Source organism: Chlamydotis macqueenii, chromosome 6, assembly GCF_036417535.1.
Source record: "Chlamydotis macqueenii isolate bChlMac1 chromosome 6, bChlMac1.mat, whole genome shotgun sequence".
NCBI lineage: Eukaryota > Metazoa > Chordata > Aves > Otidiformes > Otididae > Chlamydotis > Chlamydotis macqueenii.
The window spans coordinates 30,520,543-30,539,558 of NC_141561.1; the positions used below are offsets into that span (position 1 = coordinate 30,520,543).

Here is a 19,016-nt window from a genome sequence, read left to right on the forward strand (position 1 = left end):
ATGGCAGCACTGGAAATACCCGAATTATAAGACAATGTCTTAGATCAAGATGAAGCAAACTTAACCCTTTACTCATCCTTTTTGCCACAAGAATTTAGGACAACCTTTACAGTATATAGAAACGTACTGACTAGGAGCTTGCTTGAAAACACTACATAAATTTCTTATCTTAGATAATAGGAGGTTTGGGTAGATCTGTTTAGCTGACAACGCAGAAACCAGAATTTCCTGTTTCGCCTGAACAAGAGACATGGAAGAAAAATATTTCCACAAGAGAAAATGTGAATGCTGTAAGATGACAAATGCCCTTATATGATAGAGAATTTATGGACAGCAGGTAAAAAGGAGGCAAAGCTTCCTGTAAACTTCAATGCCCTCTTCTTCAAGATGTAAATTTGTCCATTCCTTCCAAGTCAGGTTTGGGGTTGACTCACTGTGGAAGCAAACCACTTTCCAGTACAGTAAGCACAGTAATTTACATGCCTTCTCAATTTATTCTTGGTGCAGTAACACCATGGGTAGTTCTGCACCTGATGGGAGATTTATAGTCTCCAGGGTAATTCTTAAGACTAGACAGGGGAAAGAAAAAAAAAAAAAAAAAAAAAAAAATCCAATAGCAGTGCCCCCCTTCCCCCCATAATCCACAAGGCAAATACAACTTTGAAAGACTAAAATAGTGCATGTAAATTTCCAAGGACATCTTTTTTTTTTCAGCAAAACTGTGTTATCATCAATTTGCAGCATGTTCGTATCAAGTCACAATTTTGTAGTGAACAAAACAAAAAATCTTTTTTCATTACTCATCATACAGAACGGTCCACTCTGCCTTGCTTCCAAAAACAGAGCACTCACTAGTAAAAGGGCAATCACTCATCAGTCATGACAGAGACTCCTGTTTTGATATATCCAGTCAAACAAAAGAGATACTAAAAAAGTAACCCAAATTCAAAATTAAGATATACCAGCATTTCTAGATAGACCTCTGTTACTTTAATGTGAAAGCAGACATTCCCAAATATAAAGATGTCTTCACTGGCTTTTATCTTCTTTTGCTCCACAATAATGACTTTTCTTCCAACTGCATCTGCACACTTCACTTGTTTCTCCTGTTACTATGTTAAATAGGGCTGATTGCAACTTCTTGCAGCACATCATTCAGTGGCCAAACTGGACGTACTACCATTTAGCATCACTCCAGCAAGTGACCCACAGAATAATAAACATTTTTGCTTTGCCTCAAAATTTTCCAGACTGACTGCACACAAAATGGCTATATATAATTTTAAATACAGGATTTTGTTTCTCCCCGAAGACAAGGCTCTCTGTCATCAATGAACTTTGTCCAGAGGACAAATTATAAATTCCCCATTATAAGGCCAGGCAGCTGCTGCTAAGGCAGAGCAAAATCCCTTAATTATTTTGCCAAGATTTGACATAAAAACTTGTTGATAAGATTCAAATATTCTTCTCATTAAGTCATTGCATCAAAAGTATTGAACTATGGAAAATTTAATTTATACTCTTCAATCACAACTACTGTGAATCACAGTAATAGTACTTATTTTACACTTTCAAAACACTGCACAAATCTCTACAACATGCCTGGGTATAAAGTTAGCTTTATCTTTAAAGTTGAGACAGGGAATAAATAAAAAAAACCAAACAAATCTGTTATGATGATCTCCTGTTGACCTGCCTATAAAAATCTCAAGCTACTAACACCAGAAATACAGATAATCTGAGAATTGGGAAATTGTTAAGCTGCAACATCTAATTTTAATGATTTGCTGATTTCTTCAACAAGCATTTCAAATAGAGGACTTCATTTTGTTTCACTGTCAGATTCTCTTTTAAATTCATGGTGTTGACTGATTTTTCTCTCATAGATCTCTAAACTTGGAATTGCCTTTATGTTATTAAATTGAAAGGAATGTTGTTTTTATTTTTCAAAATACATATCTTTGATCCATTTTCCCAGTGCAATGCTAAAAGTTTTTTTCTTACTCCAATCCTGCACCAAATACTGATAATGGCTCTAACTTTCTTAATCTCAAATATATTCAAAAGCAAAACTACCTCAAAATGAATTGCTGAGGCTAGACAATCTAAGAAGTCCATCTACCTCTATTTCATCTTGCATAGTACTCAGTTATATATTGAACAGTCCCTAGGGAAAAAAAAAGAAACATATGAAAATAACTCAGAAGGGCCATCAGCCATGAAAGTGTTGTTTATCTTCAAGTTTTATCACTGCTTCTCAGAATGTAAGAAGTAGACATACCCGTAATACCAGCCTGCGTGAAACTGCGCTGTGTAAAGCCCTTGGATGAGCATTAGTTCTAATTAAACTTGTACTGGCCTGTTCCAGGGAAAAGGCTTTATTGTAACACTGAGCATAGTGTAAATTTCAGAAACAATTTTGGGAAATCAAACATACAAAATTCATCCCTCTTCTGGAGGAGAAGGCAGGACAGGAAAAGAAGAGATAAAAAAAAGTCTGGTATCTGTTAGATCAGAACATTTACAATGGTACATAAAACGACTGTAGAAGGCATTTATTCTAATAGCCTTGGATGTTCAATCCGTGTAATTGTCCAGTCTGGTTTTGCTCCTTCTGTAAATTCCCTTTGGAACCTGGAAAAGGAAAGACAGGAAGCTAAGAGTTGTTAAAATTTACTTAATCCTTTAAAAGCTACTAACACCAACAAGAAATCATGAAGAAATATTTTACTTCAAAGTTATTCCTGTAAAAGCTCCTCGGACTCTGATGCTTATGCCCCAAAATGGAAGATGAAAATTAATTCTACAGTAAGAAACAAAGTGCACTGACTTGAGAGTGTTTTGGTTCAGATCCCACAGACAAACAGCAACAGTAAAGACCCTGATATCAAAAGAGCACTCAGTTTTCATAGCACTAACTATGAACATAGCTTTATGGCAGATCTTTATCTCTAAATAAAGAGTTTCGTTTAATGGGATGGCAACTGAATTGTACGGGGAAAACACATGCTATGCATTCTACCTGAAAATTTTCATTTTTACTGAACACTTCCTCCTTGAGCACGTGAGTTTTGACTGCTTGTCATCTAAAAATAAGTCTGAGCTTCAAGCTGAATATTCATGCTCCCAAGTAAGCTGCATATTGCAGACAAGAGCAGTATAACCTCATTGCTTTGCAACTACATGCAAATCCACACCTGGAAACTGTCTTCTCCAGACACCCAAATACTTAACACTAGGCTTCCAAAGCCTGTATTATCTCTGCCCATTTGAGTTTAGGTTAGCATTGTAAATAGCAGAAGCAACACATACCTGCAGAAATGTCTCTGGTCAGGATGAGAAATAGGTATTTAGGGCTTTAAGGGCAGGTTCTTGAGGTTAATGGAGCCTCAACTCTAAAAAAGATGCTGAATCTGGCTAAGAGATGGATCCACAAAAACCCATCCAGGCAAAAAGCACTGATGTCCTCAGTGTTTCCTTCGTTTCAGAGCACCTGATCATCTAGACCCCATAGTCTCTCCATCTCAAACATGGATGTAGAAGTCATTGATTATATTGCACTTCTCACAGAAATCCTCACTTTTTCCAACTTCTGAGAATGTTACTTTCAGTACATTTTGCCAGCTGTGCAGATATTTCTGCACTGCTCTAAGATCAGTACACTAATACAGGCACTACTTACAAGCATTTACATGAAAATTCATCTACCTAATGTGTGCTTTGAGGGTTTGGATCAGTGGCACGAATTATGTGAACACTAGGTAATGCTTGCTTTGCTCTGCGTTTCTGCAGAAAGCATTTGGCTAAAAAAATTTCTCTTTCATGAGCTACTTTTTCAGCTAATTGCAGTTCTGACTTCTGTGTGGGAAGTGACAAGTCAACACTACCACACTTGACTGCTTGGCTTGACTGCACTGCTGTTAATTGTGCTATAAGAAATGGGAAACAAGGACTGATACTGGCCTATTTCCTGAACGCTGCAGCAATATAAGAAAGGATCAGAAACCTCATCCAATGCTCCAACAATTGCTCCTCCTGACAGAGAAAGGATTCCCATTAATCTCAGAAGCAAGGTAAAAACATAATGATTTTATGGGAAATTTAAAAAAAATTGGCCCTAGAATAAAAACTGGAAAGTAGGATGAGAACCAAATTAGATTAGAATCAAAGTAGATTAAAACATACCAAGTTCTGCACTGGCACAGTGTGAATGCTGCCAGTTCCCAAACTGCTTTCCACACAGCTAGCCAATGTACATGGAGAAAAGAGAAGGACAAGTAAACTTACTCATAGTTTGCTGTTAAAAGATGTCTTTTTTCTTTTGTGCTTTCATCTCCAAACACAATCTGGAAAACTTTGGTTTCACCTGGTACTTCATCCGGTAGGTTAGCACCATTCAGATACCAGAAACGCATCAGGATACTAACAAACTTTCTTCCTGTTGGAAATAAATCAAAGCATAAGGTAGACCTCATTTTTCTCATTGGTCAAATACTCCCATTTGCTATCCAGTATACCTTCCAGTGAGATCCTGGAAGGGCAGCTGACTTCAGCCATAAAGAATCCATGATAGAACAGTGAACAATAAGGCTATTTAAAGCCATATTCCTGCTGTTTAGTAAAAATAAAAATACACTCTGTAGAAAGGTATGTATTTTGCTAGGAGTGTTGCGTGACATTGTAAATAATTAAATCGTATGAAGAAAAGCTGGCTATCACAAGGTCCGAAGCCAACTACCGATAACAGAGAAGCATGTAGAGTAGTTGAAACTCAGGAGCAAATTAAGAGAAAAAAATTCCCTGTCCTCCCAAACAGGAAAAAAGCTCACTGGGTCTGACAATTTGAAATGCTCATTCGAAGACCCATAGTTAAGATCATAAAACCATCTCAACTGTGTCTGATGAACTAAGTACACAATGCTAGTATGCAACCAAAAGACTGATTTGTTTGAGCTCATCACTAGATTAAAAAAATAATAATCAAGAAGTGCTAGAACAAAGTATATTCCATGAAAGAACAAAAGTGAAGACAGCAACATTTACTTCATTATCCAGCCTTCACTATTCTTCTTGGAAGATATATTTTCATCCCTGTAGCAACAGCTTTCTACACATAGTAGAATAACTAGTTTTGAGTAGTTTGAGATTGCTAAGGACTAATAATGTAAAAATCTGAAATTACAAAAGAAGAGGAATAAGCAAGACCTAAACAGAAGTCATGTTTACCATGACTAATTAACAACAATCTCTCAGGCTCTGGTTTGAAAGGTAATCAGGGAATTATATACAGACAAACTATAAACAGAAGAACAAGGAATGAAAAACAGTACTCAAAAACACATCTGTAAGGAGAATGCCTGCCTAGCAGCAAAACCAGGAAATAAGACTGCCCATTGCTGAAATGTTTTAGAATGCTCAACATACCATCATCATCATAGTAAATGCGAACATCTCCTTCTGTTGTGTACATGATTGCATCAATGTCAGCTGCTAAAGCATCCCTGTGGGTGTCAGGGAGCAAAGAAATCTTTTCCTTCAGCACCTGAAGCACCTAAATTCAGAAAAACTGTCAGTTTTTCATTAGGAAATTGAAGTAACAATCTCTTCTACTGCAGTTAATAAAATGAGCTATATCACTAAAACATTTGTATAACACACACAATAGCAGAAGTGAAAAAGCATGGGGAAGTTTGGGCACTCCCAAACCCTAGATCAGCAATATTAAAGAAGATCCATTTCATGTTCAAACCAATGAAAACAAAGTATTTTTAAAAGTGTTTAGAAAAGGTGCTGTCAAAATAGAAGTTGCAAAGCAAGGCATGGAAGCCCTGTCAAGCTTGCTTCCACAATCATACTTACAGCTCTGTCTTCTCACTGCCGATTTCTCACTACGTGTATATTTCTTAGCTTTTGATTCAATTATTTCTTAGTTATCTTTCACAAAATTATTTGAAAATTGGTTCCACGACCACTAAGTTTATCTTTGCCATTTTGTGATCCACACTTTCATTAGAAAAAGTTTATAAACAATCAGAAAAGACTGGAAAATCATTGCTCTGGGACTTAAGTTTCATATTGCATTCCCATCCCTAGTATTGAGTCTCCTAAGAGCTACACAGCCGCAGTAAGTAGAAAAAGGGTGTGGTGCACAAACTGAACAGAGGCATCACCTCAAACACCACATGAGAAAGACAAGCCACAAGGAAGGATTAAGCTGTGCAGCACTTATTTTTAACTCATACTCAGTTTTTAGCCTAACTTGAATTGACATTTTTGAGCAACAAACAAATTCAGAGGTCACAGGGAAGCAAGAGGTGATCTTCACTAGAAGATGTTGGTTTCTAGTACGTTTTGCAAGTACAAAATTAACTGGGCAAAGCAACAACAATGTAGTGTGGTATCACAGCCTCAGCCACTACATGCTCTGGTTACATGAGGTCTCTGGATCAATGTTACTCAATCACCTGAAGAATTCAAGATGAGCAAAGGAAGAGGAGATGCTCTTTCAAAACAACTATAAGAAATGAACTCACATTTTATTGCTATCTCTGCTCAGAGAGAGGAGGCAAGATTGTCCAGTGGGGATGCACCAGAACAGCACCAAAATTTTTGCTGCAAAGGCATGGGTGGTAATAGGGCAGGCCAAGCTGACATCCAGTAACAGGGCATAGACCTGAAGTATCTCCTCCACTTGACTCTGATGCATCTGCTACCTCCGTCCCCTGGGAAGGCCAAGACAACTTCAGCAATTAAAAATCCATAAAAACAAAGAACACAGAGCACCAATGTTTAACTAGCCAGGTCAGCCATATCACTGAGAACAAGACACAGGACTGAGGCCTTCCAGCTGAGACCAGTAATTGGCTGCATGGTCTGCTTGGGGGTGGGAATGCATTAGAATGCAGGGATGAGCAGAAACCAGTTCCTTTTGTCATCTGAATTCTGGTGCACGGACTGAAAGTATCAGCTATCTCCCTACACCAACAGAGGTATGCAACTCCACCTGCCATCTAGAATCCACTGCCTTTCAGTCCTTTCTGGTACACGAGCAATCTTTTTGGCAATTGATCCTTACGCTCAATGGCAGGAAAATTTTCTTATTTTTTCAGTACAGTAACTTGAAATTACATTTCATGCCTTGAAATGAAACACTAAAAAGCTGCAGGACAAACAACTGCCCTGTTCCATGTTATGCTGGTTTTCCCAAATTAAATCAAACTGGCAGTATTTGTAGATAATGACAGGTTAAATGCACATTACTTCATAATGGAAAATCAATTGCTAGAATAAGAGATGGAAAGCATTTACCTCGGCTGATACAAGTTCATCCAGCAGGTCAAGTTTACGCTGAGACAGCAGCTTTGAAACAACAGAAAAGGCCTACCAAGAAGAAAAAAAAAAAAGAGAGACAGAAATGCATGAACAAATAACAATAGGCTGGCTTACTTTTCAGACACATCCATCATTGTGTGACAAGCTACCTAAATACTCCATTATTTAAGATTTCAGTGTTTGCAGACTATATCACCATTGAAATGGAAGTCCTCTAGCATTAAAAAAAATGAATCCATGAACCAATAAAAACACAAGGTTTCTTTTCAGTCTCTCATTTAAAGCTTCAAACCTTTTGATAACAGGCAAGTGAACATACAGCTTACTAAAAAAAGGCATTATAGTAATCTATACAAGTTGGTTTTACTCTCTTTTTGATAATTCAAACAGTCTATGTCTTTCCCTGTAAATATTTTTGTTCCCCTGCCACTTTTCCCAGCTCATGGCCTAGTTTCAGTCAAAATAGAAGCTCCAGTTATTTATAAATGTCTTTATAAATTTGGTTCAGTCTCTAAACTTCAGGAAACTCAACTTCCCTTTTCCCCTCAATTTTGCAGGTATATTTACATACAACAATGCCTCCACATATTCAAATAGCTTACTTGCAAAATGTGGACAGAGTGTTTAAGACTCTACAGCGCGTAAAAACATAAAAACCAGGGAAAGGTAAACCAAGTGGTTCTGCACACACAGCAACTGGCATAGGTGTTTTGGTCTCCCTTGAACTGATCGTAAGCACTTTAACATTCGGTCCCCTACCACTTGGTGTGTTGTTTTGAGCTGGTTTTTTTTTGCTTGGTTGCTTTCCTGCAAAATTAAATACAATAACTAAAGTTTCACAGCAGGTAACTGTAATTTTTACACCATTAGCTTTGAGATCACTACCTCTTTGACACATGCATTGACAAAGCTTATTGGGTTGATAAATTTGGAAAAACAAATATATGCACTGGCTCTATGGCTGCCTAAGCTTTGCCATTTTAGGAAAACCAACTAAGAAGAGATACATTTCCTCTTAAATTCTCCAAAAATATCTGGATGCACCTTTCTTCATACTACTCTGGGGGTGGCTAAACCAGCTTATTTTAATTCTGAAATCTGTGAAAACAAGAAAAGCCTGAATAAAAGTGCACCTCACTCAGAAGTTCTTGGAGCAAAAGCGGGGAACTCCCTCCGTTCCACACGCGAGAGAAGACAGGCGCTACGATGCCGGCGTGTGCGTTAAACCCGGCAGCCCCCTCGGGAGGCTCGGGAGGGCCGCAGCCGGCACGGCCGGGGCCCGTCTCCCCCCAGGCAGCCCGTCAGGCCGGCCCTTCTGCTACCCCTGAGGCACGGCGTCGCACCGGGCCGGGTGACCGAGTCTCGCCGCCCGTCCGGCGCCCACCTGCTTGGCTCCCCGCGTGAACTCCTCGATGCTGAACTCCTGGTCGAAGTAGAGGCGGATGAGGAGGTAATAGAAGCGGGTGCGGAGCCAGGCCAAGGGGCTGGTGATCCGCACCACCACCACTCGCCGCTGCGGGCCCTCGGCCTCCGGCCCCTGCCCGGCGGTGCTGGCGAACCGCGCCGGGGGCCGGAGCACGGCCAGCGCCAGGGGCGGGGGAGCGGCGGCGGGGGCGGGAGGGGCCGGCTGCAGCGGCGGGACCCGGGCCGACGCCGCGAGCGCGCGTGCAAGCCAACGGCCCCGGCCGGGAACGGCGCGCAGCGCCATCTTCGCCGCTGTCCCCCCTCGGTCCGGTCGCGCCGTCCGCTCCGCGGGAAACAAGAGCCGCCGCTGCTGGTTCCCCCGCGGCGAAGCGTCCTCCAGCGGCTGTGGAGGTCTGGCGCTTCTGGATCGCGCTGACTCAGAGAAGCGGGACCCGCCCTCCAGAGGAGGGAGACAGACTTGCTGTCTCCCCGGTCCTTGCCTGGCGGGGAATGTTTCTGCTCGAGCTCCTCTTTCCGGGGGGAGCGGCAGGAATCGGACGCGGGTCACAGGCACGGAAGCGGCCATGGCGCGGCGGGCGCAGCCGGTGGTGCCGGTGGCGCGGCTGGCCGGGGTAACGCGGGAGCAGTTCCTGCGGGACATCTACCCGCGGGTACGGCTCGGCACCTTTCGGCCCGCGGTCTTTTCGGCGGCGATGGCTGCGGGTGGGCCCGGGGGTTACGAGCGGGGCCCGCTGGAGCGGGCTGGGACCGCGCGGGGAAGCACGCTGGCTGTGCCGCCGAGCCACGGGCCTGGGGTTCACGTGTTTCCCAAGAGGTGTTACGGCCCATTAGGCTGAATGTGAGTTTAGGAGCAGGGAGCTTCTACAGGCAAGTCCCTTCTGAGCTGCTGAAAGGCTCTGACAGCTGACCTGTGAGTTCATTTTCGTTGACAGTGGGTAAAAAACCGTGCAAATGCTGGTTTTGTTGCTTTGACCTCGCTGCTGCTTTTCATCTTCAAGGTCCCGATTCAAAACAAAAGTGTCTTTCTGCCGATTTTTTTTGTGTGTGTGCTGGATCAAACCTGTTTGTGGTTGTCAGTGTCAAGGAGCTTTAATACAGGTGGAAAGAGCTTCTTTAATGAGAACATATAGCACCGCCACAGCTCACAGGCTACACCTTATCTGTATGGTCTTTTGCCTCTTTTCTGCTAAGCTCTGGCTAGAATGACTAAAGTTATTCCTTAGTCTGGCTAGATTCCTTAATGGCCCCAGCAAAAAAAGTTATTGTTAAAGTTGTCTTTGTGTCTCTGTATTCTTCCTGATCCTGCTAGGAAAGAGGATATAGTAAATATAGAAACAGCCCCATGACTGACTGCATTTTGTTTCAACATTGAGCATTCTGATTAACTTTGTTCATTTGTGAACAGATCAGTTGTGACTTTGTGTAGCGAGTCTTGGTATTCATCTGACTTGTTTGCATGTACTTAGTTTGAAAAACTAATTCTGTTTTTTTTTTTCCCACTGGATGCTATGATCATTTCATCATTTAATTTTTTTTTGTTCCTTAGAGAAAGCCAGTAGTGCTGAAAGGAATGGAATTGGGCACTTGTACAACCAAGTGGACAGTAGATTACTTGAGCCAAGCCGAAGGATCTAAAGAAGTAAAGATTCATGTTTCTGCAGTGCCACAGATGGATTTCCTCAGTAAGAACTTTGTGTATAGGTACTTCATTCCAAAGCTTCTTGTATTTAAAAACAAGTGCTTGTAACTTTCAGACATACAGTGCATGTGTTTGAAGCTGAGGGTGAAAATAATGAAGATACTCTGTGAAAACTTTAAATTACATATCAAAGTGCTGTCCTTGATTTCTCCCTCTTCTTTTCATTCAGTATCTCACAAGTATCTCAACATCCTGAATAAATACTAGAGTGAAAGGAGGGGCCAAACAGGGCCTTAAAAGTGATGTCATGAAGTGCTATAAAGATATCTTGGCAGAGCACTCCTGTAGGAAATTTGAGACTGGCATTTGCTGGCCTTAATAAAAAAAACAAACCAAAACCCCCTTGATACTAGATGATATGCTGTTTTGTTCTAATTATATGGTCCATTTTCAATGTTACTGAACAGTGCTAGTTTCTGACTCACCAGGTGTCTGAATCTCTTTGAATGCTAGCATGTGACAGGTATATTATTGCATTCTAGGAGGGACATTACTTATTAAAACCAAGCTCCTTTCAAAGTTAGCATGTGCAGTTCTCAGAATGTTCAAACTACTGGATACTGCACATTTCACAGCTCTGTAATCTTTATATGGGTCACCTGAACTCTTGATCTCTGAAGTTCCTCTCATGTAGCTGCCAAAATGTTTCTTCACAGTTCATCTAATCTCAGTCATTGTGGCATTCTTCAAGGTTAAATGCTCCTTTATTTTAGGTATTGTTTGTTTTTCCTAAGTGGGAACCGGATGTGTTTAGTCTGTTAAAATTTTAAGACAGCAGAAGCATACACTGTAAGTGTAAACAAGCTATGAGTCTCTCTGAGTGGAGCCTGCTCTTCAGGGGAAAAAACACCTTATAATCATGCTATATTCTGCTCACTGCATAATGAACTTTTGAGTCTTTGAAATTAGGCTGCACATGAATGACTTTGCCTTATCTCCGAATTTCCTTTTCTCTGCTCCATTTTGGTTTTTATTATAACATCTCTTGCTGCGAGTTCATATAGTTGATCTGGCATGCTAGTTTTAGCAGGTTTGTAGACAGCCATATGGAGGTGCTCTGATGGTGCTTCACCGTAGCAGGTGTCAGGACTTTCACCTATGTCACTAGAAATTCAGGAAGCTTTGACCCTTTCCACAGCAAGCCCCTCTTTCTAATATGAAGTAGAACTAAAAGAATAGAAACACTGAGGACTTAACATGTAGTTCCATGTTTTTAAACTGACACACGTGAGTAGTACTGCAGTCCTGTTGTAAATTGTGTGCTCCTACTCTGTCTTTGTGTTGGTTCTGAAACTCATTCAGCCACGTTGTGATGTGCTGCAGAAATCTGAGTATTTTTCTGCTGTTCTAGCGTTGCTAGCAGGTTCACCATAAGGTCAGATGAGTGCCTGCGCTAGTGTAAGGTAGGAGATGGGATGATTAGGGTAGACAGCAAGGGCAGAGCTGTGGCAGCACCAGCATGCATCAATTTAAGCTGTCATGGAGCTGTGCTCTCACTTTATTCAGTAGCAAATGTAAATGGGCATGATATAACAGTTCAGCTGAAGTCAGAGGGTTGGGTTTTGTTTGTTTGTTTTTCCATTGACCTCAGTGGTTCTTGCATTTCATTATTATAAACAAGCCTAAAATGTTTAGAGAAGTGGTCTAAATACTGTTGGATACAGGTCACATTCTGGTAGAAGGGATAACGGGATCATGAAAAATTTTCATTGAAGGTAGTTTCTTCTTAACCTTGGGTACTTGGTGGTTGCTCTGAAATTTGATGTTTACTTGCAATATATTCGTTATCCAGTGACACTTAATGTGAGACCGTGAGTTGAATAACCATAGCATTGAATTAACAATAATGAATACATGTCCTATTACTACTTGTGCTTGGTTTGCCACTCAGCTATCAACTGATGCCAAATTCTGTAATCCTTATGAAAAGCTCCCATTATTTAAATAAGTATGTAACACTTCGATTGACTTCAGAGGGACAGGCTCTAATGCCCAGTGATTCTTTTTGAATCTTCTGCAGTTGTGTTTAATAGATTCAACAAAAACCGTAAAGAAACATTGACGATTCCAAGATTCCTGTGTTTTCCTCAGTTGAGGTAGCACATATTAGAAAAAAAATCAGATAAATGAAGTAAATTTTATAGCTCTACAAATGAAGATAAGGTATCTGTTCATGCAGAAATTTATAGCAAAAAAATGCATAGATATAAACATATTTGTATCACCTGCAGTAGTTTTCTTGATGCTGAGCTTTTCTGCAAATTTATTAAAAGGTACAGTAAATGCCTAAAAATGACACAGTTAGAGAAATAGTCTAAGCAAGTATTGTCAGGCATTGTCCACAGTTTGAGTCTAGTTTGACTGTGAAGAAATTTCTTGCACTGTGACTCAAACCATTCAGACCTCTTAAGCTCAAGAGGGGATCTTACTGAAGTGTATAAATAGCTGATGGAGGGAGTAAAGACAATGGAGCTGGATTTTTCTCCGTGGTTCACGGTGACAGGACAGGAGGCAGTGGGCAGAAACTGAAATACTGGAAATTCTGTTGAACTATTGAAAAAAAAAAAAAGAAACCTTCTTTTATAGCGAGGGTGGTCAAACAATGAAACAGCTTGCCCAGTGAGGTTATGGAGTCTCCATCCTTGGAGATACACAAAACCCTACTGAATGCTGTAAACATTGATTAGTTACCACGTTAAAAAAAAAAAAAAGCAGCAGCACATTGCGTCTTCAGTTATACTAGATATGGTAATAGAGCTTATGATTTTAAATCTGTCATTTAGACTACGTGTTGTTACATTGATTCATTGTTTAAATTTAAATATTTATATTTCAGAACTCTGCCTTTTGATGTATTTGTACGAAGAGCAGCTGAAGTCAAACACAAGGAGTACTTTCTTTCTGAGGTAATTTCCTTAGTGTCAGTTTCTTCTGTCAGTTATTTTGCCAGTATATGGAGGGGAAAATGATGAATCGTAATTTTAAATCTTACTATAGTAAAGCACTTCATCTTAGATTTAACTGTTCTGTGTGGCTTGGAGCCAAGGCAAAAAAAAAATGTGGGGAGAAATAATGTTTCTCAGAACTTGTATGTGTACAGTGTGGTTAACTTCAGTGGTCCTGTTTCTGTTAACAAAAAAGTGCTTACATGAGCAAAAATTCCAGCATAAAATTGAGAAATCAAATGTCACTTTACAATAATAACTGTATAATTTACGTGTTTTGCAAGAAAATGTCATGAAGATATTTTAGAGCTTGATTACACCTGCTATCAAAATACAATTTCTTGTAACGTAATTTGTGAGTAGCAATGTGTGGCTGTCTTTACGTATCGGTGTTCAAACTAGAGATTTCTCAGACAACTGTGATTAGGAAGCAAGTTTTGAATGCAAACATGCTTTTCACCTTTTATGCTACATAGGATGCTGTAAGTTTTGAAGCCAATTGAAATAGCTTCCTGCATAAGTGTTCTGAAGAACTTAAATTATAATCTGCTTTGAATCCGTTCTGTAACAGCAATGCTGAAGCAGTTGACAAGTCTCCCCCTACTTCACTCTTCTACACTCAATTAACATATTTTTCCCATTTCTTGAGATGAACAGCAGGGAGCAGTAGAGTGAAGGCAATATAACAAAGCAGCTGAATTTGTAAATGCCGTTTATTTGTATCGTATATTAAATGAAGCCCTGCATTAGATTAATGAGAAAATACAGGCTCTTTATTTAATTGTGTTTGTAATTCTTATTAAAAAAAAAATCTCTTTTTGTGTTCTCTTCAGGATGAAAAGTACTATTTGAGATCAGTGGGTGAAGATGCTAGGAAGGTGAGTTACAGGAGATTACAGTTCTAATACTGTGAAGTCACAGTTTAGGAATATTTTTAAAAGCCTGTTGTCATCCACTGGCTGTGTAGTACAGGCATACAACTTGTTTATGGTCACTAGGCCTGTGAATCTGCCTGGATTTATGTCAGAATATTTAAAAGTAAGTGTTTAAAATAAAGCTTAGCTGATCACTGGAGAATACATTTCTGACCTCCAATTCTTTAGCTTTTGTTCTAAACTAATATAAAAAGATTTCTGATGATCTCTTGCTTCTTCACTGTGATTTCTAGCAGTTGTGGTTCAAAGCAGCTCTCTGGCTGTTCTTATTAATATCATTGACTAAGTCAGCGCTGAAAGGGTGACCACCAAAAAGCATTGCTTCAGCCAATGCTGAAGCTATGGCCTTCTATTTCATATGATGGGAAATGATAGTGAAGTCCTCCCTTATTTTAAAGTGCATATATGGTTCTCTAAGAGTTATGTACTTTTTGTTTCAGGATATTGCAGATATCAGAAAGCAGTTTCCTATTTTGGCAGAAGATGTTCAGATTCCAGAGTATTTTGAGAAGGAACAGTTTTTCTCTAGCGTCTTCCGCATCAGCTCAGCTGGATTACAGTTATGGACACATTATGATGTAGGTAATACATCTGCTTAGCATAAAATGTTGCAGATGGCATTATGGATTTCAGGTATTAAGCTGCAAATCTCTGACAAAGATCTGTTAATGACAAGTTCTACATGTTTGGAAATACTGAAATTAATCACATTCAGTGGTATAGTGAACTTTAAATAGATGTATTGTGTGGGCATAATATCTTACTGGTTTTTTGTCTAATTTCATACTTATAAGATTAAATGTTTGATTTTGTTCTTTTACTGTTTTGAGTTTCAGTTAAAAATCTGAAACAAAGTAACTTTCAATATTTTTGTCTTGAAGATTACCTTAATTTTTTTATTCTAATGAACAGATTGTTGGTAATTGTACAATGGCTTGGGTGGTCTGTTGCTGCAATGCAGTAGATTCCAAGTAAGATTGTCTTTTAACATTGTGCAGTGTAATTCTGAATAAACTTATTCATAAGAAAAATATAATTAGGAAAAATAATTCTTTATGAATAGAAAGTCAGCAACATGATGTAGGGGTAATACTGAAAAAGAAAAGGAATTAAAAACATATTTTGTATTATATTTTGCTGGTTTATATGTTTGTGTTTTGAGATGAAACAACTTTATTCCTATTTAAGGAAAAACATAAAGTTGTTGGAAAGCAATGCTGTGTTTCCAAATACACTATTTGTCAAGAATGTGCAGCTAAGGAATACAGTAACTCTCATTCTTGAGCTTTTTAGATTAACTATATGTGGAAGCTCTTTTAGCTAAATCTTAAGATATGAAGGTTTTGATAATTCCCTGATGATATTTTAGATTAGTTGCAGGCTATGTATTAATTAGCTCTTGGCTGACATCTCTCTTACTATGCTCATTCCAGGTAATGGATAACTTCTTAATCCAAGTAACAGGGAAAAAACGAGTTGTTTTGTATAGTCCTCGAGATGCACCATATTTATATTTATCAGGTATGTATGTCACATACATCTAGTTCAGAGTTTGGTGATCATAGTTGCGTTTCCAGCTCACAAGTGTTGCACTGCAGAAAAAATAAAATCACTAACACACAGCTTGATGTAAAAGAAGTCATTTGGTCCTTTACCTCTGATGCTGTTTGCTTTAGTCACAGCTAAGCATTTTAGTGGGGCAGGTCAGGCAGTTTGCAAAGGAGCACAGCAGCTCTGCCAGGTTTTGTTTTCCACACCCAGCTGTGGAGGAGTACGGTGCTCCACCTGGATTCAAAACGGTGTTTTAAATTTGACATTTAATGTCTTTTAGTGTTAATAAGCTTGCAGTTACTGGAGAAATAGAGACAACAGGAAAACATGTCTCTTCAGTGAATGAGAAGTACTGTCAAGTTTGCCTGGGTTTTAGAAGTTACAGAACAATAAACCAGTATTAAATTTTATTCAAGAACTGCAATTTCCAGTAATGTGATAATGCTTTGTTACTGTTTGGAAGAGCAGGAATATGTATTTGTTACTTCTAAAAACTTTCCTAGGTACTAAGTCAGAGGTGCTGGATGTGGATAACCCAGACTTTGAGAAATATCCTCTTTTTGTGAAAGCCAAGCGCTATCAGTGTTTTCTGGAAGCAGGAGATGTATTATTTATTCCAGGTAAGTAACAAATAGTTCCTGACCATGTTGTCTTTTAAGACAGTTTTGTTTGCAATTTCTCATTGCTAGGGATGGTAAGAGGTTACTAAAGCATTTCTGTGTTATAAGTAGGAGCACCTAAAGACATTAGCAAAACTTGTCTACTTCTTCCAACTGTACTAATTAACTTAATAAAAGGTATTATTATATCTACTTACAAATCTTACCTTCCCTCAAGATTCCACTGAATGCTTCTAAATTAATAGATTAACACTATAAAATCAACTAATGAAATCTGAAATTACTTCAGTGACCTGCATTTTCTAATGACAGAATTTGAGTGAAGTACCATTTTTGTTCTGTAGCTCTGGCACTTAAGAACTGTGAGGCAGGTGACCTGAACAGAATTATGGACAGTAGAGTTATTGGACCTTCTAGAAGTTTATAGTCACCTTTGGGGAATGGAAAGACAAGTCCTAATAATTTTTCTGCACAGTCAGAAAATAGAAGGCTATTTCCTCAGCTGAGACAACAATTCTGGTGATCAGAGAAAGGCATTTGAATTGCTCCTATTGAACTATTCCTACTTATTATTAATTTTTTTATTTTAACTTATCATGAGTTTGTGGCAGATACTTCTTCTATTGCTTTTCATATTATCTGGGCAATATAAACAGGGCAGTAAACAAGAAGCAGTAGCTTTTTAGGAAGATTTAAAATAGATTCTTAGCCTTGGACTTCTTACTTAATTTGAAATTACCATTTGTAGTTCTTTCTAAAGAAACTTCTGGTTACAGTTAGCGAAAGGCATGTCACACTTGCTAATGCCAGCTTACATAATTTCTGTTTTGTTCTGTGCAGTATGGATACTAGTTCTTGTTTGCCAGCAGGTGTGCTGGTCCAAACTTAAGACATAGTATTAAGAATTATGGGGGAGTATAGGGATTTTTGAGTCCAGAGAATGGTGCTAGCTTTTTCAGCATTCTGGAATGCTAACTGCTGAAAAAGGAGATATTCTTTGAGAAATGTGTGCGGTTATTACGGAGAAGGTAGAAGCAGCACCTCTTCCTAACCTGAAAGAAATTTCTTGTTCGTTTCTCAGAATAAACTTTTCCGATGTCTTCAGCACATACAAACAACTAAGCTGCAAAAAGCAGAGCATTCAGTCTTTTAGCTCAAAATTTAAATATACCATATTAAACTTATTTTTTAAATGTAAAATACCTGTTTAAAGGCAACAATGTCTTTGCTTCCTTATGACAGCCACGATGATTCAATTGAAAAGCCTCATGGCTTTACTGTGAAAAGCCAAACAACTTGCATGGGTGACCTGGCTGACTCTGGGGGTTTACATTTAATGCTTGGACAATCTGTGCAAGGTTAGGGACTAAATATGCAAACAGATGTCTGCATTCAGAATAGAGTTGAGTGAAGTAAACAGGGAAAACATCTTATTTTCATCCTACACATGCTTATCACTTGTTTACCTTTGAGTGTCTCTTTATACTTCAGCAATTGTTACTTTTGCGTGAAGATATGTAAATGTCTTGAAGAATTTCTTAAATTTGGTACAATGCAATATATTCAGGGATAAATATCTATAAATAAACAAAAAATACAGTAGTTGAGGCTTCTCCTCAATTATATTTAGTTTGTGTGATTCTGACACTTGTCATTAGTCACACGGAAATTTCAGAGAGTAATTTTCATTTTAGACATTCTTCTTTCTACAGCTTTGTGGTTCCACAATGTAATTTCTGAGGAATTTGGAGTGGCACTAAATGTCTTTTGGAAGCACCTTCCTGCTGAGTCCTATGATAAGGGTGACACTTATGGAAATAAAGATCCCACAGCAGCCTCTAGAGCTATACAGATCTTGGACAGGGCCTTGAAAACACTTGAAGAACTACCTGAGGAGTATAGGGATTTTTATGCTCGGAGGATGGTGTTACGCATCCAAGAAAAAGCCTATAGGAATGATAATGGATAAAATAACACATTGTAATTCAGCAAGCTCCTGTGAAAGTAAATAACGGTATATTAATATGGAAACTGTCCATGTGTACATACATACACTTTCTGTAAGACTAATAAAAATTATGTTGATAAACTTTGTTATAGATGAATATTCATCTTGTAGGTTTTTTCCTTGTTTTTCTTCACATGCAGTGAGTGCACAATCTGTTTGATCTGGACGTGGTCTCTCTTCTACAATGAGGCATCCACTTGCAGCACCTGCACTTATAACTCTACTTTTTTGGAGTGTTCTACTTAAATATTTCTGACCAAAAGTTTTGGTATCTGGGCTGGGCTGACAGCATGTATGCTTAGAATTAACTGAACATCTTCCTGAATGCCACCCGTTTCGTAAAAAGTTTAGGAAAACCATAGTGGTTTCTGAGGAGGTCCAAGAAAACCACTGGTGGTGGTTCTGCCATGGTTTCTTTTTGACTGATAGCCTGGTAGTAAGTGCGGGGAATTTCTGCTCTCTCTTGTGGTAAAACTGGGAGTGAGCATGGGGAAAATGGTG

The 19,016-nt window shown here is 39.0% G+C and overlaps 2 protein-coding genes across 2 annotated transcripts; one reads left to right on the forward strand and one right to left on the reverse strand.

Annotated features, from left to right (window-relative positions):
• Window positions 1-1,491: 1,491 nt before the first annotated feature.
• On the reverse strand, window positions 1,492-9,074 carry MAIP1 (matrix AAA peptidase interacting protein 1). The gene is made up of 5 exons (XM_086750999.1): window positions 8,717-9,074; window positions 7,309-7,380; window positions 5,425-5,551; window positions 4,288-4,438; window positions 1,492-2,634 (listed from the first exon to the last, which is right to left on the reverse strand). The coding sequence occupies exons 1-5, from the start codon at window positions 9,038-9,040 to the stop codon at window positions 2,556-2,558; spliced, it is 753 nt and encodes a 250-aa protein (XP_086607125.1). The 5' UTR covers window positions 9,041-9,074; the 3' UTR covers window positions 1,492-2,555.
• Window positions 9,075-9,209: 135 nt separating this feature from the next.
• TYW5 (tRNA-yW synthesizing protein 5) lies at window positions 9,210-18,614 on the forward strand. Its single transcript, XM_086751001.1, has 8 exons — window positions 9,210-9,407; window positions 10,304-10,458; window positions 13,293-13,362; window positions 14,235-14,279; window positions 14,777-14,914; window positions 15,770-15,857; window positions 16,391-16,507; window positions 18,220-18,614. The coding sequence occupies exons 1-8, from the start codon at window positions 9,321-9,323 to the stop codon at window positions 18,474-18,476; spliced, it is 957 nt and encodes a 318-aa protein (XP_086607127.1). The 5' UTR covers window positions 9,210-9,320; the 3' UTR covers window positions 18,477-18,614.
• Window positions 18,615-19,016: the final 402 nt, after the last annotated feature.